The sequence below is a fragment of the Pseudorca crassidens genome, chromosome 5 (assembly GCF_039906515.1).
Source record: "Pseudorca crassidens isolate mPseCra1 chromosome 5, mPseCra1.hap1, whole genome shotgun sequence".
NCBI lineage: Eukaryota > Metazoa > Chordata > Mammalia > Artiodactyla > Delphinidae > Pseudorca > Pseudorca crassidens.
This window is the reverse complement of record NC_090300.1, coordinates 69,002,379-69,027,235: the sequence shown is the minus strand read 5'-3', so window position 1 is coordinate 69,027,235 and position 24,857 is coordinate 69,002,379. Positions and strand designations below refer to the sequence as shown.

General features: G+C 39.9%; 1 protein-coding gene across 2 annotated transcripts in view; it reads right to left on the bottom strand.

Annotated features, from left to right (window-relative positions):
• KNG1 (kininogen 1) overlaps window positions 1-20,431 on the bottom strand; it is a 28,267-nt gene extending 7,836 nt beyond the window's left edge. Inside the window, exons 1-7 of one of the 2 annotated variants that reach the window (XM_067738359.1) lie at window positions 20,061-20,431; window positions 17,733-17,843; window positions 16,652-16,736; window positions 13,507-13,679; window positions 12,275-12,382; window positions 3,051-3,135; window positions 2,017-2,189 (exon numbers count right to left, since the gene is read on the bottom strand). In XM_067738359.1, the coding sequence (XP_067594460.1) occupies window positions 2,017-2,189; window positions 3,051-3,135; window positions 12,275-12,382; window positions 13,507-13,679; window positions 16,652-16,736; window positions 17,733-17,843; window positions 20,061-20,252 (927 nt within the window). In that variant the 5' untranslated portion in view covers window positions 20,253-20,431. The remainder of the gene's footprint in view (window positions 1-2,016; window positions 2,190-3,050; window positions 3,136-12,274; window positions 12,383-13,506; window positions 13,680-16,651; window positions 16,737-17,732; window positions 17,844-20,060) is intronic. The other variant, XM_067738360.1, reaches the window with a different exon arrangement.
• Between the last annotated feature and the right edge of the window lie 4,426 nt (window positions 20,432-24,857).

Genomic DNA, 24,857 nt, shown 5'->3' with positions numbered 1-24,857 from the left:
GCATAATCTATTGTGGTTCCCCTTGCACCCTTAGCGTAAACAAACACACACCCATTCTAGTGTGTCGACTCATTTACAGAAAGAACTGTGACTACCAAGACTAGTAGTTCACGCTTGAGAATGAATGGTTCTCTCCTGACAGTAACTCTCTGACATGCAATATATGGTGGAGTACAAGATTGTTCCTGCATCCTTAGGAATAAAGGAATTTCACGGAAAAGCAGAAATATAGAGTGAGAAGAAAAGCTGACACAGACAGGAGTAGTAGGCATTGGTAGCTCCTTCAAGTAAGCCTAATGTGGGTCACATGTCAGTGAAATCAGTGAAAGGAGTTAGCGACTAGGACAGGAATAAGTGCCTGAGTAGGAGAGAGATCAAGTGTCAGTTTTATTTTAATACAGTTTGTTTAGGTCCTTTTTTTCCCCCCAGTTATAAAACTACTACAGGAAACAAGAAAGATGAAAATAAACAGCCCATTGTGCCATTACCTAAAAGCTACCACTATGAATAATCTGAGGTATTTGTTTCTTTTCAGTATTGTTTCCTGTGCTGTTTTATTTTTGGTTTTTATTTATTTATTTTCTTTAGGCTGCACAGTGTGGCATGCAGGACCTTAGTTCCCTGACCAGGGATTGAACCCGTGCCATCTGCAGTGGAAGTGCGGAGTCTTAACCACTGGACCACCAGGGAAGTCCTTAAACTTTTTAAAATAACACAACTGAGTACAGAATGTTTATTCAATTTTATGGCCTCTTTTTTTTTTTTTTTACTGAAGTATAGCTGATTTACAATGTTGTGTTAATTTCTGCTGTACAGCAAAATGATTCAGTTATACATATATATACGTTCTTTCTCATATTCTTTTCCATTATGCTTTATCACAGGATATTGTATATAGTTCCCCGTGTATGGCCTGTTTTTTCGCTGCATATTATAACATAAGCATTTTCCACATCAAGAACTCCTCACAAAGATGATTTAAAATTGCTGGTTAATATTCCATTGTACAAATATACCAGACATTATCTGATCATGTCTATATTACTGATCATTTTTATGGTTTACTTTTTTTGCTTTTGTAGTTAGAGCTGCAATGAATATCATTGTATTTAAAGACTCCTTCTATTTTAGATTTCTAGAAATTCAATTATTTAGCCAGAATTATAAACTTATTTTTAGTGAGATTTTCTTTGTATTGATAGATTATAAAAACCATCTTGGTTTGCTATAGGAGTTTGGTTCTACTTTGATTACTTTTTTTAGCTTGTATTTAGGGAAGCCCGTTTTGAGGTTCCATAAAAGGAATTGTCCATGAATACATCGGTCATAGGCTATTGGAGTTAGAAGGGATTTGGGCTCTTCTAATCCAGCCACTCATTTTACAGATGCTGTGTGAGTCTGAATGACTGCCCAGGATCACCTGGGATGCAAGTGGTGGATGCTGTGGCAGAGCTGAGTCTCCTGACCTCCAGACCAGGATACGCCTTATCCTCTATTGACAAGCATGGACAAGAGAGATGAATCCCCAGAGGCTACATTTGTAGGAGAGAATGACACCCCAGGCAGGGAACAAATGACATGAAGATGAATGTGTGAAGAGAGCCTGGGGGACGATTGGCTGATGTGGCTGAGCGCAAGGCATGAAGTGATGTTAGAATGAGAGATGAGTCTAGAAAGGCAGAGGATAAGTCTCGCTTTTCCTAGCCCTGAATTTTATTAATTATATATATAATCATTGCTAATATTTATATAGCACTTTAGATTTTGAAAAGTGATTGACATACATTATCTTTTTTAACCCTCACTATAGTCCTTTACGGATAAAAGAGACAATATTTTAAATGACTTGTCCAAGATCACACACCAAGCATGCAGCGAGGTTGGGACCTGAAATTCAAGTCTACCAAATCCCATTCACCAGATATACTGTTTCCCAATCCAGAGCCAAGATCAGTGGCAAAATTAGTAAGCAATTTGCAATAGATAATCACTATTTTTGTAGCATAATTTACAGACCTGCACTGTTGCTTTTTCCACAGTGTCAATCTTGAAATAGAAGGTTCCATTATTCTCTACATTAAGCTTTGCGATGGAATGTTCCAGAGGCTCCTCCAGCTCTGGGCTGTTGACAGGTATAGATATGGGACAGCCAGCGCAAATCCTGGTGGGTGGTTGTACAAAATCCTCCCCTGAAAGAGGCAGGTTTTATATCAGCGGGTGCACTGAAGGAGCCGTCTAGCCTAGTATTGTACCTTTCCCACATGTGATCCAGCATCCATTTATAGAGGGCCACGTGGCAGCCCAAGGCCCAGCAGTGAGTGGGTGGAGGTTGCCTGTCAGACCTCCAACTTACTGTCTCTCCTCTCTTCCTCTCCTAAGAGCCAAGTGTGTGTAGGGAAACTTTCAATCAGAAGGTGTTAGTTAGTGACAATCAATAGGCCGCACTTTTCTTAAGTTTTTGCATTTTTAATGGAAACTGTGAAAAGCAATGCTTAACGTAAAGGAATGATCTTCTAGTGGGAAAATTCTGGTGAGCAGGCAACTTCCATAATGCTTTATATTGTACAACATATACAACTATCTTCCAAATATGAGAAAAGCCAACTCTTGGTGTAAGAAATACTGACTTGACCTTAAACTTGCACTATCGCCCTTTCCCCACATTATAACATGTAAGGGAAAAAAATCTTTAATTGAAAGGATTTTATTCTGAGTAGTTAAAAATGAGATACAGCTTCCCCAATTCACAATATCCGATGCAGGGACAGCTTGTATATAAGAAAGACCAGCTGACATATCTGAAGGCTAGCTTTGCCCAGAAAACATAAATTTTCCCTTCTGTCACCATATTCCCTTCTGCCACTTGCCAAGCAATCTCAGCTTCACCTGCTGCAGCACAGCAGGGCAGAGATGGGGCACAGTGTTCCTAGTAAGGTCTGTGGGTCATGTAGATTTTGTGGCATCTCATGGGAACCAAAGCACAATATCTATGGAAAGATTTAGCCAGTTGTCTGGGACTAACATGAGCACCAATATGTATCATCCTGTACCTGGATAAAGGTCACATTTCTGCGAGAAGGAAGCAATTCTTAGCTGGATATCCACGTATGCTTTATCTGTACATTCACCGATATTCTGGTTTTTAAAAAGCATATAAGAGCATAAATTAAAAACATTTTTTAAGAATCTTTAAACGACTAGTAAAATTAAAAATAGGATGTTGACTTTGCAAATCATCACGTGGAAAAAAACAAAACATAGTCTATTTTCAAAAGATAGAATAATAAACAATGAAAAAGTAGTACCAACACCAACAGCAAATACATACACACAAACACACAGAAACATGAAAAAAGATGACAAGAATATCTAATGTAGAAATAATAGCCATACAAGTGAATGGGTAACATTTTCTTTTAGCAAGACAAGGACTTTCAGATTAGGTTAAAACCAAAATCAATGTACTACATCTTCAAGAATAATAGCATGTAATAAAAAAGATAAAGAAAGATTAAATATAATGGATGAGCAAAGCCACAAGAAGCAAATATGAACAAAAAAGGAGCTAGAGCATTATTAATACTGGACAAAGTAAAATTCAAGGTAACAACTCATAAAGGTAAAAGAAAGATAATTTTAGTTTTATCTAAAAGCATGGAATCAAAATGCATAAAGCAGAAAACATATAGAAATAGAAATGGATAAAAATAATTGTGCTGGGAAACTCCAATATATAACTATTATACAACAGGCAAAATGTATAAAAAATAAATAAGGTCATAGAAGACTTGAATAACATAATAAAGATTTGTTGAAATGGTATTCTCATATGATACACACGATTTAAAATGATACTCTCATAAGTATGATGCAAATAATATTTCTAATTACTTTTATACTAGGTTACAAGAAAGTCTCAATAAATTTTGCAAATTGAAAACAATACAGGCATGTTCTTTGACCTCAGCACCACAATGAAACAAAAAAGTTCGTAAAAATTAATAACATAAGTTTAAACAAATAAACAACCAAAAAGTACTTGGAAAAATAAACACACTTTCCTAACTAAAATCTTCATTGATAAGGAAAATAATAAAAAACAAACTGAGAAAAACGAGAATTCCACATGTTGCCAGGGCAGCACTCAGAGTTAACTCCCGGCTTTATACACTTCCACAATTTAAAGAGAGGCAAAAACTATCAAAACACCCCCAACCTCAGTGTTTATCTCAAGAAGTTAGAACAAGAAGAACAATAAACAGCCTTAAGGAAAACAAGAAGGAGGAAACAATAAAAATAAAAGCAAAGCTGGTGAATTAGAAAACAGAAAGCACTAGCATTAATAAATAAATCCAAATAATCATTCATGGGGTAAGGAAAAATAATCAAATGCATAAAAAAGGAAACCTAACAAAGTATACAGAGAAATGTAAAAATATAAGAAAATATTATGAACAAGTGTATGCTAATTTAAATCTCAAAGAAAGACACTTTTCTGGAAAATATAAATAACCAACACTGACTTAAGAACAAGAAGAAAACTTGAATGGACCAATGACTAAAGAAGAAATGGAGAATGCTATTACTACTCTCAATTTACATCCCATTTTTCACCTCTAAACAGCATAGATGTTTTATAGATGAATAATTTTAAAAATTAAAGAAATATATACTGTATTTCCATGTTATATAAACCATTTCTGAATACAGAAAAACTACCCAATCATTCTATAAAAGTATATTCTGGATACCAAAACCTTAAAATATAGAATGCACACACAAACACATACCCAGAAAACTGTTACACCACTTTCACTTATAAATGTATACGTAGACTGCTTAACTAAACTAGAAATAGAATCCAAATGCATATTTAAAGAAAAATTAACACTAAACAAGTAGAGTTTAGTTTAGGAATCTAAAGATTACTATTAGGAAAGCTGTCAAAACAGCATAGATTAAATTAGAAAAATATGATATTTCAATACATATTCTAAAGCATTTGCTAAATTCAACACCAATTCCTTATTTAAAAACAAAACAAAACTCTTTAAAGAGGAGGAATGTAAGGATGTTTCCTTAACATGAGGAAGAATATCTACCGGGATCCCACAGCAATATTATACGTAATGACAAAATTCTAGAGGCTTTCTCAATAAAATCAGGAATAAAACATGAATTTGTGTGATCACCACTATTTCAAAAAATATCTCTGAAAATTTGGATCAATTCATTGAGACGTGAAACAAAAAAATAAACATTGGAAAAGAGGAGATAGTATTATTTGCATAAGGTATTATTATAGATCTAGAACAATCAAAAAAATCAATGAAAAGACATTAGAGTTAATCAGAGAGTTCAATAAAGTTTCTGGATATAAGGTAAGCTAATCAAAATGTATACATTTGTAGGGCTTCCCTGGTGGCGCAGTGGTTGAGAGTCCGTCTGCCGATGCAGGGGACACGGGTTCGTGCCCCGGTCCGGGAAGATCCCACATGCCGTGGAGCGGCTTAGCCCGTGAGCCATGGCCGCTGGGCCTGTGCATCCAGAGCCTGTGCTCTGCGACGGGAGAGGCCACAACAGTGAGAGGCCCGCGTACCGCAAAAAAAAAAAAAAAAAAAGTATACATTTGTATATAACAATAACTTGTTTAAAAGAGAATGAAAGGAAAAGGAAAAAAAAAAAGGATTTAATTCCTAATAACAATAACCAAAAACAACAAAACAAAACCTAGTAATAACTTTAGTGAGCATTGTTCTGAATATATTTAAGAAAATCACACAACTTTAGAAATATAAAATAAAACTTGACTACATAGAGATGTATACCAAGTTCTTGATTAAAAAGACTAAATATAGTACATATGCCAATTCCTCAAATTAATTTAGAAATGTAATGCAATTCCAATCTATGTGACAGTGTAAGTTTTTCTTCCAAACCTCTTCTAAGATTGGTTTTAAAAATACAAACACTAGAATAATAAAACATGTATTCAAGCTTACTATGAAGCTATGGCTGTTAAAATACGGTAGTGTTGGTACAAAAACAGAGAACAGATTTTTTGTAAGAAATTATTACGGGATAAAGTTTGTTGCAAATTTTGTTGAAGGAAAGACTGTTAAGGTATCTGGTTATTCTCTTGAAAATATCAAGTTAGATACCTCACAAGATACATCAAAATTAATTCCATATAGTTTCAAAAGCTATATTTAAAAATACTGACCATAGACAAACTAGAAAAAAAAAACCATATAGTGACTGCTGAGCAAGTTGTAGAAAGATTCAAAAGGAAACTATTGATAGATTTAGTCACCTATAAACAAAAACTATTTGTAAGTCAGAAATACCATAATGAAAACTAAAAAGTAAATAAATGAGAAAATATGACAAAACACTGATACCTTTAATATATAAATACTATTTCTAAGTCATTAAGATTTATCCCAAAAAGAAATGGGCAAAGGATGTAGAAGACAATTCATAAATTCAACCCATAAATTTCTAATGAATGTATGAAAATATAATGCTTAAATAAATGCATATTAACTATGTTATTGATTGAGAAAATAAAAACTAAAAATGTTTTTGTCTATGAATTTAGCTGAGTTAAAAAAATACTGAATTCTATCAAGGGTAAACATTGCTGATGGAATGTAAATTGGTGCATTTAGCAGTTAACCTATATATATATCAAGAGTTTTAAGAGCTTTCATACAATTTTACACTATGTGTAAAGCCAGGACTTTATTCTGAGAAAAACAATGCCAAACAGAAATAGCTGTATTCTAAAAGATGTTTGGTGAGTTATTAATTATAATAAAAATGGAAACAACCCATTTTCTTGGTGGGTTTTGAACAAATGACCAAAAGTAGGAAAGTAATTTAAAAAATAATCTATGGTATCTTCACTAGGATATTAAAAGTTATTTTAAAAGTTTATCAAGAGTTCTAATGACATAGAAGAATTCTTAGGTGAAAAAAGTGTAGCATGTAAAATAATTACAACTACAAAAAGACAAAAAAGAAAATCACTCAAAATTGCCCGTATTCCCCACCAAAAAAGACAAGAGGGAAATACATTCAGATAACTTTGGGTGTTTGGGTATGTGGTGCAACATTATTTTTTTTTCTTTGTTTCTGCATTGTCTTGAAGCTTTCTATAAATGTATATTTCCAATAAAGGAACACACATATAAGAAATGTACTCCAATAAAGATGTTAAAAAAAAAAGTCATGTTTTTTAAAGGTACAGGGAATACCACACTTATAGTACCTTAATTTTGGATGGGGAGAAGGATGCTGGAGATAGCTCAGAAGTTCTCAGTATTATTAGCACATTTGGTTTACCTGAGAAATTTTTAGATCATCTGACTCCAGGGACTCACCCCAGACCAATTAAATCAGAATGTCTGGTATGGTACTGGCACAAAAACAGAAATATAGATCAATGGAACAGGATAGAAAGCCCAGAGATAAACCCACGCACATATGGTCACCTTATCTTTAATAAAGGAGGCAAGAATATACAATGGAGAAAAGACAGCCTCTTCAATAAGTGGTGCTGGGAAAACTGGCCAGCTACATGTAAAAGAATGAAATTAGAACACTCCCTAACACCATACACAAAAATAAACTCAAAATGGATTAAAGACCTAAATGTAAGGCCAGACACTATCAAACTCTTAGAGGAAAACATAGGCAGAACACTCTATGACATACATCACAGCAAGATCCTCTTTGACCCACCTCCTAGAGAAATGGAAATAAAAACAAAAATAAACAAATGGGACCTAATGAAACTTAAAAGCTTTTGCACAGCAAAGGAAACCATAAACAAGCAAAAAGACAACCCTCAGAATGGGAGAAAATATTTGCAAATGAAGCAACTGACAAAGGATTAATCTCTAAAATTTACAAGCAGCTCATGCAGCTCAATATCAAAAAAAAAACAAACAACCCAATCCAAAAACGGGCAGAAGACCTAAATAGACATTTCTCCAAAGAAGATATACAGATTGCCAACAAACACACGAAAGAATACTCAACATCATTAATCATTAGAGAAATGCAAATCAAAACTACAATGTGATATCATCTCACACTGGTCAGAATGGCCATCATCAAAAAATCTACAAACAGTAAATGCTGGAGAGGGTGTGGAGAAAAGGGAACCCTCATACACTGTTGGTGGGAATGTAAATTGATACGGCCACTATGGAGAACAGTATGGAGGTTTCTTAAAAAACTAAAAATAGAACTACCATACGACCCAGCAATCCCACAACTGGGCATATACCCTGAGAAAACCATAATTCAAAAAGAGTCATGTACCACAATGTTCACTGCAGCTCTATTTACAATAGCCAGGACATGGAAGCAACATAAGTGTCCATCGACAGATGAATGGATAAAGATGTGGCACATATATACGATGGAATATTACTCAGCCATAAAAAGAAATGAAATTGAGTTATCTGTAGTGAGGTGGATGGACCTAGAGTCTGTCATACAGAGTGAAGTAAGCCAGAAAGAGAAAAACAAATACCGTATGCTAACACATATATATGGAATCTGAGGGAAAAAAAAAAGGTCATGAAGAACCTAGGGGCAATACAGGAATAAAGACGCTGACCTACTAGAGAATGGACTTGAGGACATGGGGAAGGGGAAAGGTAAGCTGGGACAAAGTGAGAGTGTGGCATGGACTTATATATACTACCAAATGTAAAATAGATAGCTAGTGGGAAGCAGTTGCACAGCACAGGGAGATCAGCTCAGTGCTTTCTGACCACCTAGAGGGGTGGGATAGGGAGGGTGGGAGGGAGGGAGCCGCAAGAGGGAAGAGATATGGGAACATATGTATAACTGATTCACTTTGTTATAAAGCAGAAACTAACACACCATTGTAAAGCAATTATACTCCAATAAAAATGTTTAAAAAAAAGACTTAAATGTTCAGTATGTACACTGTTGGATGCTGCAACTAAAAAAAAAAAAAAATCAGAATGTCTGGGGGAGTGATCTGGGAATAGGTGTTTTTTAAATCTAGGCTAGTGCTTCTAAGGTGCAACATGCCCTGAGAACTACATAGGAAAACCCTTAAATCAGTGCTTTCCAAACTTTAATGTGCAGATGAATCACCTGAGAACCTTGTTAATATGCAGATTCTGATTCAGTAGCTAAGGGTGGAGTTGAGATTCTACTTTGCTAAGAAGCTCCCTGGTGATGCTAATGCACTTTGAATAGCAAGGCCTTAAATCTTACCAATTGTGGGCAAAATATTTCATTTCTATTTCATGTCCTTTAATTACTGTAACAACTCTGTGATATAGGTGCTCTTATTCTTCACGATTTTACAAATGAGGAAGTGAAGGCTCAGAAAAGTTATACCAAATCTGATTGGCTTTGTGACTCCAACCAGCCTTTGCAACTCTCTGTGTTGCAAAGAGAAAACTTAACTGGGGGTTTATAAACAGATGCAGCAAGATTAAAGCTAGATAACATTTAGGCCTATATAACCTCAAACGGCTAAGCATAAAAACAGAAGATGTTAACAGATGCTTAAAAGGCCAGACTCAACTCAACCTGACAAAATTAAATAGTGGCTAGAACCTATGTGTTTAGAGTGTTCCTCTCTCTCTCTCTTTCTCTTTTATACTATTTTCTAAAATTCTGGTAAAATATATATAATATAAAATTTGCCATCATAACCATTTTTAAGTGTATAATTCAGGGCCATTTATTACATCCACAGTGCTGTGCAACCATCTCTACTATCTATTTCCAATAGTTTTCATCACACCAAACACAAATTCTGCAACCATTAAGCAAAATCTCCCCGTTCTCCCTCTTCCCAGCCCCTGGTAAACTCTAACCTACTTTTTGTCTCTATGAATTTGTGTATGTTGGATAATTCATATACGTGAAATCATATACTGGTTGTCCTTTTGTGTCTGGCTTATTTCACTTAACATTTTCAAGGTTCATACATGTTGTAGCATATATCAGAATTCCATTCCTTTCTATGGCTAAAGAATTGTTATATGCATGTCACATTGTGTTTATGCATTCCTCTATCGATGAACATTTGGGTTGTTTTCCACCTTTGGCTATTGTGAATAATGCTGCAATGAATATTGGCATATAAGTATCTTTTTGAGTCCCTGTTTTAAATTCTTTGGGGTATATATCTAGGAGTATAATTGCTAGGTCATATGGTAATTCTACATTTAACTTTTTGAGGAACTGCCATACTGGTCTCCACCATGGCTGCATGATTTTACATTTCCATCAGCAATGTACAAAAGTTCCAATTTTTCCACATTCTCCCCAATACTTGGTATTTTACAATTTTTTAAAATTACAGCCATCCTCTAGGTGTGAAGTAGCATCTCATCTGTGGTCTATACTTACATTCCCCCTGATGGCTAATGATGTTGAGTATTTTTCATGTGCTTTTTGACCATTCGTATGACTTCTTTAGAGAAATGTCTATTTAAGTTGTTTGCCCATTTAAAAATTTTGTTGTTGCACCGTGGAAGTTTTTTATATATTCTACATATTAAGCCCTTTTCAGATATATGATTTGCATATATTTTCTCCCATTCTGTGGATTGTCTTTTCACTCTCTTAATAGTGTCCTTTTTACTTCCCCCCATTTTTGAAACAAACACATGCTTGATTAGAAACATTGGGAAGTATTGAAGAGTTTCAAAAAGTATAAAAAATCAGAAAAAACAGACATAGTTCCAACTAAAAGTTAGCCATATTTTATATTTTGGCATATTTGTTTTTCATCACTTTTTATGTTTACATCTACTTTATGTACCTGAGTAAATCTGTATGTGTAATTTTGTACCGTGCTTTTTTTTGTTTTTTACTTAACATACCGTAACCATTTTACTAGGTCACTAAAATCTCTGCAAACATAATTTTAATGGCTGCATATATTCTACTGTATGGATATACTGTAATTTGCTTAACCATTCCATATGTTGAAAATATGTTATTTTTAATATTTTCCTTTTAATAAAAAGTCAAAATTAACATCTTGCTGCCTGGATTTCTCATTTTCTTCCCATATAATGGACGTTGAGAAGTAGAATGACTAGGTCAGTGGTCCTCAACCTTTCTGGCACTAGGGACGGATTTCGTGGAAGACAATTTTTCCACAGATGGTAGGGAGTGGTGGGGTGGGGGAGATGGTTCAGGCAGTAACACGAGCGATGGGGGAGTGATGGGGAGCAATGGGGAGCGGTGGGGAGCGATGGGGAGTGCTGGGGAGCGATGGGGAGCGATGGGGAGTGATGGGGAGTGATGGGGAGCCGTGGGGAGCCATGGGGAGTGGTGGGGAGTGGTGGGGAGCGATGGGGAGGGATGGGGAGCCATGGGGAGCGATGGGGAGGGATGGGGAGCCATGGGCAGCGGTGGGGAGTGGTGGGGAGCTGTGGGGAGTGATGGGGAGGGATGGGGAGCGATGGGGAGGGATGGGGAGGGATGGGGAGCGATGGGGAGCGATGGGGAGCGTCAGATGAAGCTTCGCTCACTCGCCCGCAGCTCCCCTCCTGCTGTGTGGCCCGGTTCCTAACAGGCCTCAAACTGGTACCGGTCCACGGCCCAGGGGTTGGAGACCCCTGGACTAGATGAAGGGACTTGCAGCCACCCCTTGCTTAAAGAACAGCCTTCTGCTAAAATGCAAATAGCCCTGGGAAGGTCATCATGCCTTATCATCTTAACATGCACTAACTCCTGCCACTTTGAGATGCTCTCTTTTAACATAATTTTGGTTCAGGTAATAAGATATCAACCTGGAAAGGGCCACTAAGGGAGAGAGACACAGGATGTACTTATTAAAGATAAAAGTAGGGGAGGGAAGGTGAAAGAACAAGCAGAGACAAGTTGGAAGTGAAGGAGTGTCCTGGGTAGAGCTCGGGAGCCTTGTAAGGACATTGAGCACACGGGGAGGAAAGGAGACAGGAAAGCGTGAAGACATGAAAAGACAAACTTGACCGTGGCATCATTTTGTCTCAGGCTATTCCTAGCCTCTGGTTATATCTGTAAATGCTTATTGCCAGATGTACAGACTCTGACCAGCTGGGTAAGCAGCTTGACCAATGATGTGAACTGTAGAGTCTCAAGTGAAAGTGAATGTGAGCTGCGTATGTCATCAAAAATTTTAGTGACTGAGACTTCCTCCACAGCTGAGAGTTCCCACACCTGTAAATACTGGGCACAAAAGGCTAAGAACTTTATGATTAGATTTTTGCCTACTTACACCATTTGAAAGGGACTTGCAGTCTGGAGTTAAGAATAGAAAATTCTCCTTGGAACAATTAGTCTGCACAATTGAGTAAGTAATTTCATAGTTCCATCCAGCCACCACCTGAAACGATTTTGGATTGAATATTTAAAGGGCAGTTTAAACATAATTCATAGTGTTAGGAGGAGCTTAGTGTTAGGAGGAGCCTGATATTTCATAAGTGCTCAAAAATACAAACTATTATTATTACTAGGCAAAAGTCATTACTGAATAAATATTGAGCACATTATGACTCTCACACCCTTTAACACAACACACACACACACACAGCTACACATCTGAAAATGAAAAGCAATTTATAGATGGAGTTAATGTATTTCCTTAAGTAAGACCTAGCAATATTTCCTCTGCCAGGCAACAGGGAAAAAATGATCTGTTGAATTTTGTAAAATATTAATAATGCTTTTCTAGATGGATAAAGAAAACTTTGGAGCTGGAGTGGCCTTGACCAGTAGCTCCTTAGGTTCCCAGACTGCCAGACAGTAAGATTTCTCCTGCTTTATCTAGGGTGGGTCCCACCCTGATAGCTGGATATGGACAGAACTGAGGAGAGCATGCATCTTGCATGAAGGCAAGTCGGAAGGTCAATTAAAAGCAGGAAATGCTACTGACCAAAGTGGGTCCCTCATAATTAGAGGCTGAAATCCAAGGGGCCCAGTCAGTTGTCAGTAAAGTCTTCATGAACTGAGGCAAAAGAAAGGACCAGATTTACAAGTATTTGCTTTTTTCTCTGCTGAAATGGAAACCATAATTTAGAGGGTACCCAGCAAGCTTTGCCAACTTTTTTAGGTACAATTTAATATTGGGGGGCCATGTTTGCCTCCTAATAGTTAGGTGATGAGAGAGTCTTCTTAAAACCCTAAGGCCAGAATGACTTTTCCATTTTACCATCCCTAGGAGAACATGCAATGCTGACCACCCATTCATCACAAACAAATCTCCCAGGAAGGGGGTCTGATTAGGCTCCCTTTCCCCATTTACATACTGCAGTATCCAAATCATTGTGCCTGAAGAGAAAGGCTTTGCCTCCTGAGCTAGTCGTATGAGAACATGAAAGAGTTCCTCACCACCTGTGGAATCATATGTTTTCCTCGGCCAAAGGTTTATTTTAGGTAATGAAACCCTAAACCATAAAGATCTAACAAATTCTAACAATACTATGACACGGGAAAAATTAAAGGACAAACCTGTCTTTGGGCCTTTTTTACTTCTTTAAGATCAAAGAGGTGGGAGTGATCAGTGTTGTTGTTAAAGTGTTGAATGGCATGTCTCAGTACAGGTTCCAAGTCGGGGCTTTCGGTTGATATGGGGTGCAGGCAGCCAAGGCAGTCGTACTGGGCTGTCACCAGGGGGCCCTCGGCTTGACAAAGAGCAAGCAAAAGGGCAGCGTTAACAAGCAAAACCTGCATTCACATACATTGCCCTAAATAAGCCAGATAATTTGGAAGGCCCTGATAAGCAAACTTTCCAGTAAGTCCTAGTATGCACTGGAAAAAGAGAACACAAGACTGAATGATAGGGAAGACCTATCATTCACTTAGGGACATCTTATATGCATCCTATTGTGCATAATTATTTTAAGTTTATTTTAAAGTCATTTTAAATTACAGAAGTGATACACGAATTTATCCTCATAAAATTAAAACATTACAGGTGCATTTTTATTTCTTTTTCAGTGTTAACCAAAGCTCCTTGAAGCCGGGAGCAGGATGTAATACATTTTGTATCAATTCAATCCAACAAACATGTATTTCGCACCTGCTATAACATGCCCTGTGTTGAGCATGGCTGCGTGGATGCATTAATTCGTTAGTAATGGCCACTGTCATGAAGGAGTCAGGAAAAGTCAAGGGGGAGAGACCGAACTGGAGATGGATGATTTCAATATAATTCAGCAAGAGATTGGAAAGGCAGGAGCCCAGAGTGAGCCCAGGGAAGCCTTTCCTGAGGAGAAAAGGCTGAGCTAAGAAGGGTGAAGAGCAGTCAAGGTCAACCTCTCAAAACAAGGTGTGAGGCCTGAGGAGAAGGGAGGGACGGCTCCTGAGGAATAAGGATGAGGCAGGCACCGTGTTGTACACACATCTTAACCAGAGCTTATAGCAGGAGGCAGGGAGGGGTGGTCTGAAGTGTGAGCAGTCTGAAGGGAGGCCTCTGCTGTGGAGTCTGGGCTGTGCTCTGTAGGCAGGGATTCTTAACTATTTTCCTGGGTCATAGGCTCCTTTGATGACCCTAATGTAAGCTATGGCGCCCTCTCCTGGAAGATGCACATACTCACAACCTTCTCCACTTCTGGGCATTCCTAGACCCTCTGAGGTGAATTGAGAATGGTCCCCTGTAAGAATGGGGAGCCACCGAATGGGTTTTAATAAAATGATGTAAAATATTTTAAAAATGAGAGAGTCTGTGTTAAATCACCACTGTTCATGACACACAGCCCTGACTCCCTGGTCAGTAGCAGTACATGTGGCAAAAAGGGGAAGAAATGAAGGAGTCCTGGGCCCCTTGGCCCTGGGGCTCTCACATCCCGAGGATGTAAGATCCCCCAGTCAGCAGTTCAACGCAACCCCCCTTGCAACTGTTTCTCGGCATTCTCTCCATAAGTTTGTGTCAGGAAATGACATATTGTGTGAATATTCATAGCTTTCCCCCCTCCTTTCCTTGTAGAAGTTAGGTTGAATCAGGGTAATGGGCAAAGTTAAAAAACTAGAGGGAAATAAATAAATAAATACTGTTGAAATAATATTTACATTTTTTCCGAGAAAAATATACAGACCCTTTGAATAAAATTGTTTCTAAGATGGTTTCTGTTAAAAAAAAAAAAAAAAAACTAGAGGGGATGACATGGGAAAGATGAGAGAATTACTGATGGGAAAACAAAACAAAAAAAGATGAACACAGGAGGTGAAAGGGAGAGATGGAGAAAAGCCCAGAGGCTGGTTTGCCTGACCTCAAGGGCAGCTCCCACTGGTGTAGGGAAAGCAATGGAGCAGCCTTTGAGGGTGAGATGAGCAGGGAAAGATGCAAACTCAGTCTTTCTGGGTGACAATGATTTTCCACCCTGCCTCAACATTTCCAGAGAGATTTTTAAATTAAAATGTTTCAAATTTTGAATTCTGAAACATATCTGGCCAAAAAGTTGTCAGATAAGAGATTGTGGACCTAGCACTAATTTCTGAAGGTGTGGCAAAGAGCTTTTTCTCTCATGGTACATAACGTGCTCTGCTCTGGATAATGTTAAAATGTGCTTACGAGATAGAGCTCTTAAACCAAATAATAAAAAGCTACCCCTATCAAAAGATTTTAATTACTTGTGATTTCTGTTTTGGACTATTTTTCTTTGAATGCAACTTCTTGCAGGAACGGAAACTCGAGGGATATAGTTTTTGTGGGTACCATTTAGGGGATTAAGGCTGGAATAGAAGGACCACTACTACAGTGGGATTCAATAGCATGGCTGAGGATGCTGTTCTGGAGCTTAGGTACAAAACGCTATCATGCAGAAGGCCAGTTCCAGGATGGCTTTTGTGACTGACTTCACCTAGACGTGCCCATCCTTCTGTATGTGGCACCTCTGCCACAGGAGGGAAGGAGCTAACAGTGGTCATCTGTTGAGAAGTTTCTCCATACTTAGATTCTAAAGGAATATCGTTTATGGAGGGTCTATTCCACCAACTCTGCTAACTGCTAGCTGTGGGGTCTTGGGCAAGATATTTGACTGCTGTGGGCCTGTTTCCTCATCTGTGAACTGGGGATATTAACATTTGCCTCATAGAGTTGTTCTGAGGAATAGATATGTTAATACACATGAAGTGATTAGAACTGTGGCTAGTAATAAGGGCTCAATAAATGTTAGCTATTATTACCTTTTCCTTGATTATCATTAATACATTATTATGATTACATCTTCAGGTATATCATCTAGTTTCATTCTAAACAATTGTGCAAAGTGGGAATTACTGTGATCTCCTCTTATAGGTAAGGAAAAGGAAAGCCAAGAAGGTGAGAGCTTTGAAAGGTTCCAGGCCAGATCTGACCTCAAAGCCTGTGCTACTCTCACTCTAGGACGCTGCCTACAGTTGAAGCCAGTTCTGTGGCTTCTCATCCTTTTGCACACACCTAACACAATGCTGCTCTTGAGGAAGAGAATCAGGATAGCGCTGAGGGGCGTGAGCCCGGCCCCACCTCAGGACTCTGCCGCTCCACCCCCTCCAGCGCCCCCGCAAAGCTGCAAGTGGTATTGCCACTGCTGCCCTCCGGGAAAGAGGGGTCTTTGGTGCCACACAGAAGAAGTTCATTTTTCCCCAGGGCAGCACCACCAGGCACAGCAGCTACCTGGAGTAATCTGGCAGGTCTGGGTAGCCACGGAGAACTTCATATTCCCCCTCTTTGCCACCGTCGCTGTGCATTCCCCTGTAGCCTAAGAAGAAGAAGAAAAAAGGACTAAAAAAAAGATTTATCTTAATCTTTCAGATGAAAGCCACCTAGTACTATTGCTAAATACGGCTTTCCTCTATAAAACCTTGTCAAGGGCTTCCCTGGTGGCACAGTGGTTGAGAGTCCGCCTGCCGGTGCAGGGGACGTGGGTTCGTGCCCCAGTCCGCGAGGATCCCACATTCTGCGGAGCGGCTGGGCCCGTGAGCCATGGCCGCTGAGCCTGCGCGTCCGGAGCTTGTGCTGCGCAACGGGAGAGGCCACAGCAGTGAGAGGCCCGCGTACCGCAAAACAAAACAAACAAAAAACAACCTTGTCGAGATTTTTTATGTTTTCTAGCAGAGTTTTGAGACACAAGAATGAATGTTTTGCAGCCTAATCATTATTTTATACAAGCCACTGATATTCGTGAAATATTGGAGGAAAGGCAGTTTAAATGGCGAGGTTTTAGAGTATGAACCTTTGTGTTGTTTTTTTTTTGCGGTACGTAGGCCTCTTACTGTTGTGGCCTCTCCCGTTGCGGAGCACAGGCTCCAGACGCACAGGCTCAGCGGCCATGGCTCACGGGCCCAGCCGCTCCGCGGCATGTGGGATCTTCGCGGACCGGGGCACCAACCCGTGAACCCTGCATCGGCAGGCGGACTCTCAACCACTGCGCCACCAGGGAAGCCCTGAATCTTTGTTTTGAGCCCCAGAGATATTTCTGTTTCATCAAGATGCACACAGTGCCTGAGAACCAGCCTGCTAAACTGTCCTCTTGATTTACCTTTCAATTTCAGTGTTCAAACTGCATACAGGAAGCCAGGGTTTTGACATTGAAGAGGTGGCTCCCTGGACTGGGAGGAGAGTGGCTTGCTTCTCCCTCAATTACGGCCCAGCAAGAAGCTGTGCTGTGCCAGGGCAGGGTAGGCGTTAGGTTAAGACAGCCCTTGGTAAACTTGGCCGAGAAAACTGGAGGCTCGGAAACTGTCAACACACTCACAGCTTGTGCAGAGTCATTGTAGTCACAATCCTGCCAGGTTTTGTCACTTTGAACAGGACAGTTGCCCTCCTTGATTTGGTACTTGAAGGAATAAAACGTGTCAGGATCATCCTGAAAAACAGCAACCAAAGATACGTACGGTTCATCTAACTGACCCAACGGCAAATCATTTGAGTGGGATCTGGTTCAGTTATATTTGATCTTGATTTGATTCAATGAAGGCAAAAACATTTATTAAAAATATTGAAAGTTTATAAATATTTACTTGGAGGAATGTTCATAATATACTATTTACAAATATATATATATATTTAAATTTCAAAGTAGGTCCATAGTTTTAGCCCATTTTTGTAGAAACCAATTTATATGTAAATATATATAAAATTTTTTTTTTAAGTCTGGAAAAGTACGCAGCAAAGCTGTTAAAATGTGTGTCTTTCAGTGGTGGGAGTACAGTTCTCTTTCACTTTCTTCTTTCAACAAACATTCCTGAATTGTCTATTTTTTTGAACAAACATTATTTTTACAGTTAGAAAACAAACCAGAAGCCTTTTTTTCATTAAAAAAAAAGTAACAATTATCTGGATAGTGGGAATAATTATGGGTAATTTTAGTATTTTTATGGGCATTGTTTTGTTTTCTATTTAGTATAGCATGACGTGAAATAATAAATTAAACTTTTAAAGTATAAAGGTGCTGATTTAGATGAGCCTTCAGATGCAACGTCCTGGTGTGTCAGAACAGCAAGGGACTTCAGAGGGGATGTTGTCCATCTTCTCAGTTTGCAGGTGAGAGAAAGGAGGCCCCAGGTAGATGGCGTATGCCTTAGGCAGCCTCCCCACCTTGGAAAGGCAGAGCCAGCTCTGGATGGCAGGTCTCCTGACTCACCAGGCAGTGCTCTCTCCACAGTGTTTGCATTTGGGAGATGATGGAATCAGACAAGATAGACTCTTCTAGTTCCTCCTAGGTCTCAGATTTTAATAAAACCTAAGTGGTCATGGTACAGGCAGTCCCCACACAGCAAGGTAGAGATAAAGAGTGATTCTATGGACATTTTAGAATAAAAAACCACATTTGCCATGGATGTCTGCCAATAAAGACTACAACCATACTAGAGAACACTAGGACTCACAGGACTGCACAAATTTGTGAAACAGAAAGGCTGGACTTTCAGAAGACAAACAAACAAAAACATATCTACTGGGCTTTTTCCTTTTTCCTTATCATATCAAATACCTGGGGTTTTTTTCCACCAAAGTAATCAATTGCTTAACTATCACAGAAACACAATGTTTTATAGTGAAATTCACTCAAACAAACTATATTGAAAAGATTTGTAATTCTTGAAGTCACATACCCTGTCAGGGTTTGTCTCCATCCTGAGTGCATCGATCATTGATTTTAAAAAAGTGCTAAAAATCAAGTAGAACATGGCTGTTACCTTGATGCATTCAGCCATATGGACTTCATGGCAGGTATTTTGTCCAATGCAGTTGAACCAAGTTAGTCTCATTTCTGACTCCTCTTAGACAAACCTTCCCTTTCCCCTAGCTTAATTGAGGTATAATTGACAAATAAAAATTGTATATATTTAAGGGGTACAATCTGATGAACTAAAACACATGTATATTGTGCAATGATTACCACAAACAAGCTAATTAACACACCCATCACCTCACATACTTATATTTTTGTGGTGAGAATACTTAAGATCTAGGCTTTCAACAAATTTCAAGTGTACAATAAAGTATTATTAGCTATAATCACCACACTCTACATTAGATCCTCAGGACCTATTCATCGTATAACTGAAAGTTTGCACCCTTTGACCAGCGTCTCCCCATTTCCCCACCTCCCAGTCCCTGGCAATCGCCATTCTACTTTCTGTGTCTGTGAGTTTGAACTTTTAGACTCCACACATAAGTGAGATCATATCATACTTATTAGATGTACCCCTTTAAGAACCCATTTCCCACCTGAGGTCTGGAGGTCTTCATATTGTTGTCTAGGACTGGTCACCCAGTAAATCCTGCTGCTGCAGCCTGAGCGAGTTCCTGGATTCTCCCACTCTGCACAGTCCCTTTAAAATTTCTCCATCTACCTTTGTTTCATTTCACCCTAGGATATGCTGCTCTGATCACCCAGGAGGAGTCATACCTTTCCCTTCACCCCCAGGCCAGAGAATGGTGTTGGTCTTTTCTAAGAGCTGTAAGCTTCCCTTCGATTATCAGTTCTTTGGTGATTGGGGTGCGTGTGTGGCGTGAGGCCTGGGCTCCAAGTGACAGCACAAATCCCCAATGACCTCAAGGTTAAACACAGCTCACTCACCGTCCTGATGACCTCAGTTACGCGGTACAATACAAATTGGTTGCCACTTTTGTTTCCACTGTTATATTTCTTCAGAGCAGTGTCCGCAGCTTGAAATACATCCGGGTCGTTGCAGTCGATTTCTTGCGAGGAATCCTGGGTTAAACTTGGTAGCAGCCTGGAGCAAAGAAAAAGGATGGTGATTAATTTCATGATTTAAGTCTCCCTCTGGGAGTTTCACGAAGAATTGGGAGCCAATTAAGATGCTGATTTTAACTATCTTCAGCCTCTATTTCCTCCGGGCTCTCCTCTCCCTGCTGCCTCAGTGCTCTGGGGGCCTGGCTAATTCCTGCTGCCATGCACTATTTGCTTATTCCAAAAGGACAAATGGCCCTGCTGGGTAATCCAAGCAGATTTCAGGCTGAAACATTACAACACTGGGGTTGTTGACCTGCTTGTTTGCATTTGGGGAGCATGTGGGAGCACAGAGCACATTTCCTGGTGATTGCACAACTTTGTCTAGCAAATCAGAGCAGACTCTAATAAAGGAAGAGAAAAAAACACCAACTACCTCTGTTATTCCCTTGTGACTTTCCCAAAGCCATTTATGAAGGTCACTGCACGTGGCAACAATGCAACTGTAGATACAATGTGCAGACACCTTTCAATAAAATTGCTCTGCATGTTGACTTCTCTAGCTGCAGAGAAGCAAGCTGCCAGCAATCATATTGCGTGCCTGGGGAGCCCATGCACAGCGACGTAGTAAGTGCTGGGGGTCCTACACCAGAATATTGGTGCAACTAAAAATAAAATATGGACATCCTTTCTGGTCTGTGTTCAAGCCAGCCTCTCTCCACTCACTTGCATTAGTTCTAGAAAGGAAAATGCTCCCCAGGGTGGAGGAGAGAGGGGAGAAGCATAAGAAGAGATGGGTTGGGTGAAGCCCTGCATCCCCAGGCCGTGCTTCTGGCTTGGTGTCTTTCACTACCAAGCCTCCGCCACCTGTCTGAGAAAGATGGGCTATTCGGGGAGGGGTGGTCTAAGACAAGGGCTAGCCCCTAGCAGAAGTTTGCCCTCAAGTCTTGTCCCCTCCCTCACAAAAAAAGTGTTTGACTTCTTTGTTGTTGATAGGGTCTCTAGCTTGGCAATTCGGTCTCCCTGAGAGCCCTTGGAAAAGAGGGTCAATGTGGGCTGAATGGCGGCCTTGTAGTGGAGTGGCAGGAACATTTCACTTGACAGTAATCCAACCTTGATTCCAATCTAGCTCTGCTCCTTAATTGCTCTGTGTTTCTGAGCAAGCCAGGGTCATATAACCTTTCTGAGCTTCAGTTTCCTCCTCTGTTAAATGTAGAATAGTATCTTCATGTTTTTTTTTTTTTTTTGAGGAGTGAATGAATTAAGATATGTACAGGGCCTGGTAATTAGTTCTTATAAATTATAAACACATCTAGAGTGGGATGGTTAAGAATCCCTGATTTACTGAAGTGGTTTCAGGTGCATGGTGATAGCAGAAGGTAGATTCCAGTATGTGTGTGTATTGAGGCGGGGTCGGGGGTGGTGTAGGAAAAAAAAAAGCTAGAGGTGAAAGAGACTTAGGTAAGTTCTTAGGCTGGGAAGAAGGAGAGATGTGCAAAGATGGAGATGCTGAAGCTGGGAGAGTGAGCTGAAGCTGGGAGAGTGAGTGGCTGAAGGTGCACGGTCCAGGAGGACTCGGAAAGGAATACGAGGCTGATCGTGGTGATGTTTCAAGTGAAGACTCAAAAACCGGACTTGGAGGAAGGTGCTCAACAGACACAAACGTTCAGTTATGAGATAAATAAGCACTAGGGCTATAATGCACATCATGGTGACTATATAGCTGACACTCCTGTGTGATATATAGGAAAGTCATTAAGAGTAGATCCTAAGGGTTCTCGTCGCAAGAAGAATTTTTTTCTTTTTTTTTTAATTGTATCTATATGAGATGATGGATGTTAACTAAACCTACTGTGATCATCATTTCACATTTATGTATATCAAAGCATCATGCAGAACACAAACTTACACAGTGATGTATGTCAATTATTCCTCAATAAAACTGACAAAAAATTTAAAAACACAGGACTTGGCAGCGTATACAGGAAATATAATAAGTAGCAAAGAATGTGACTTTGGAGGAGGCTGATCTGGGTTGTAATCCCAGACCCACAATTTACTGACTGTAAGATCCTAAGAAAGGAATTAAACGTCTTTGGGCCTCATCTTTCTTCTCTAAAAAATAGTAATGGTGGCAACCCATTTTTCTTTCTTCCTTGGAATACAGCTAGACTTCATTTCCTGGAGCCACAGTATTGATACTCTAAGTATCCAATAACTAATATGACGAAAGCACTGACCAATCAGACCAGATACAACAACCAGTCAGAAGAGTCACCAGCCATAGACAACTAGGGTGGCACCTGCTGAACGCCAGCCCTGCAGAATCACATTCCTCCATGAAGGCATGGACACAGGGAGTGGAAAAAGGTGAAATCCAGGAAGACCAAAAAAACACATAGCTTAATAACCCACAGAAGCATTTGAGCAGTGTTTTATAATTTTTATTAAGTCCTTTCACAAATATTGCTTGAGTTATTAAAACTACTTCCTGGAAAACATAGGATTGAATGCTCTCAATTCATTTAATTAAATGCATTCATAATATGCAAATAGTTGCTACAGGTGAATAATGGGGTAAGAAAGGATTCCTACTTACTTTAGGGACCTTACATTGTTCTAGAGGTTTAGACAATATACCACTGATTGCTCCATTTCTAGATTTTTGTTGTTGTTGTCATATGATAGCTAAAAAGTATACGAATGCTTCTTTAATGTTTGTTATAATTAGTAAATTGTGGGACTTGGATTAGAGCTCAGATCAGTGTCCTTCAAAGTCACTCTTTCCTATCAGTTATACACCTGTATACAGTGCCAAGTCCAGTTGTAACTGAACAGGACCCTTTGGGGCCTTCCCAGGACCAGACCCCCACCGCATGTCCTCTGCCTGCCTCTTGTTTGTAAAAAGGTTTTTGTCTCCTAGACCTTCCCTGAGTTCCACAGACAGATTCAAACAGTTACTAACTAGGGAAGTGAGGGAATGCAGAGGAAGAAAAATCAAGTCCAACATAATCTTATCCATGACTGTTAGCTTAAACTAATGCCTTGATTTATGACCCCAAACTGTCCTGTGGCTTAAACCAGCTGGCTCCAAGCGGGCTTAAAATTGATGACCCTGGGAGGGTCAATTAAGAATCGAAACTCCTGAACCATCACGAAGGCTCTAAGAAATAATAAAATGCCTCCACCATCGCTGTTGCTCTCTCCTAGAAAGAAGTTAAGGGATCACAAGACCACCATTGACTAATTTGCTTTGCAGGAACACATAGATCAATCACAATCACCAAGAACACATCGAGTCACAAGATGGCGCCAGGATGTCTGCAACTGAGGTCTTATCAGGAAGCGAAAATCACAAAGATCCCCTCCCCTTTACTTTTTTGCCTTTCAGAACCTTGTACCCCGGCCAGCCAGGAAGATAAATTTGAGAAAAGTCCCATCTTCCACGCTGGCGCCTCCTCAACTAATAAACCTTTCTCTGATCCAAACTCTGACATTTTTTTTTGGCTTCACAGTGTGTCAGGCACACAAACTTAGGTTCGAAAACACTGTTTTTGAGTTTTCACTTGAAACACCACCGTGATCGGCCGTGTATTCCTTTCCAACTCGTGGACCGTGCACCTTCAGCCATCCCCTCACTCTCTCAGCTTCAGCTTCTCCATCTTTGCGTATTTCTCCTTCTTCCCAGTCTAAGAGCTTAGTTGCTTTCACCCTTAGCTTTTTTTCCTACCCCACCCGCAGCCCTGCTGTTAGAATCTACCTTCTGCCAACACCACACACCTGAAACTGCTTCACTAAGTCAGGTAGAGAGAATCTAAAGTCTTAGTAGCCTGTGTCTATGCTTGAGACTTGATTTGGGAAGAAGGAGAAAGAAAGAGGATCCAAGTGTGAGAAAGGAGTCTTTTGAGCAAAAACGAATAAAGAGAAGTTATCTGAGACTAGAGTGTCCCTAGCCTGGGGAGAAGAGAAGAGAAGAACAGAGGACTTGTGAAGCAGAGGACACCTCTGTCCTGCTTTCTGGGGCTGTAGCTTGGAGGCAGCAAGATCTCAGGGAGAGACCAGCCATATGGTGTCTCTTGGCAGTCATGTCCATTAGCATCTTACGGAGACTCCTATATCCCAGTTTGGTACAGAAGAAGCAGATAAACGAGACTTAAAGAGAGATGTGAACAGGGTAGTAAGCATCCCTCAGCCGGGGGACCTGGTGGATTAGTGATGAAGAATCAGACCTCCGGGCTTCCCTGGTGGCGCAGTGGTTGCAAGTCCGCCTGCCGATGCAGGGCACACGGGTTCGTGCCCCGGTCCAGGAAAATCCCACATGCCGCGGAGCGGCTGGGCCCGTGAGCCATGGCTGCTGAGCCTGCGCGTCCGGAGCCTGTGCTCCGCAACGGGAGAGGCCACAACAGTGAGAGGCCCGCGTACCGCAAAAAAAAAAAAAAAAAAAAAAAAAGAATCAGACCTCCTTCTCATGCCCACCACCCAAACACCTTGGCACTATGAGAGTAAAACTCGGCACCACTTCGTGTGGGAAGTAGCAGGAACTCCAAGAAGGACTGAGGTTAAATTTCCCGTTAGCTCAGTTAGGACATCAACCTGAAATCGAAATTAATTTGTTCCAAAAAACAAATGGGCTGGAAAAAACAAGTGGAAGAGAATTTGGGTCCCTTTTATAAGAATAATCCT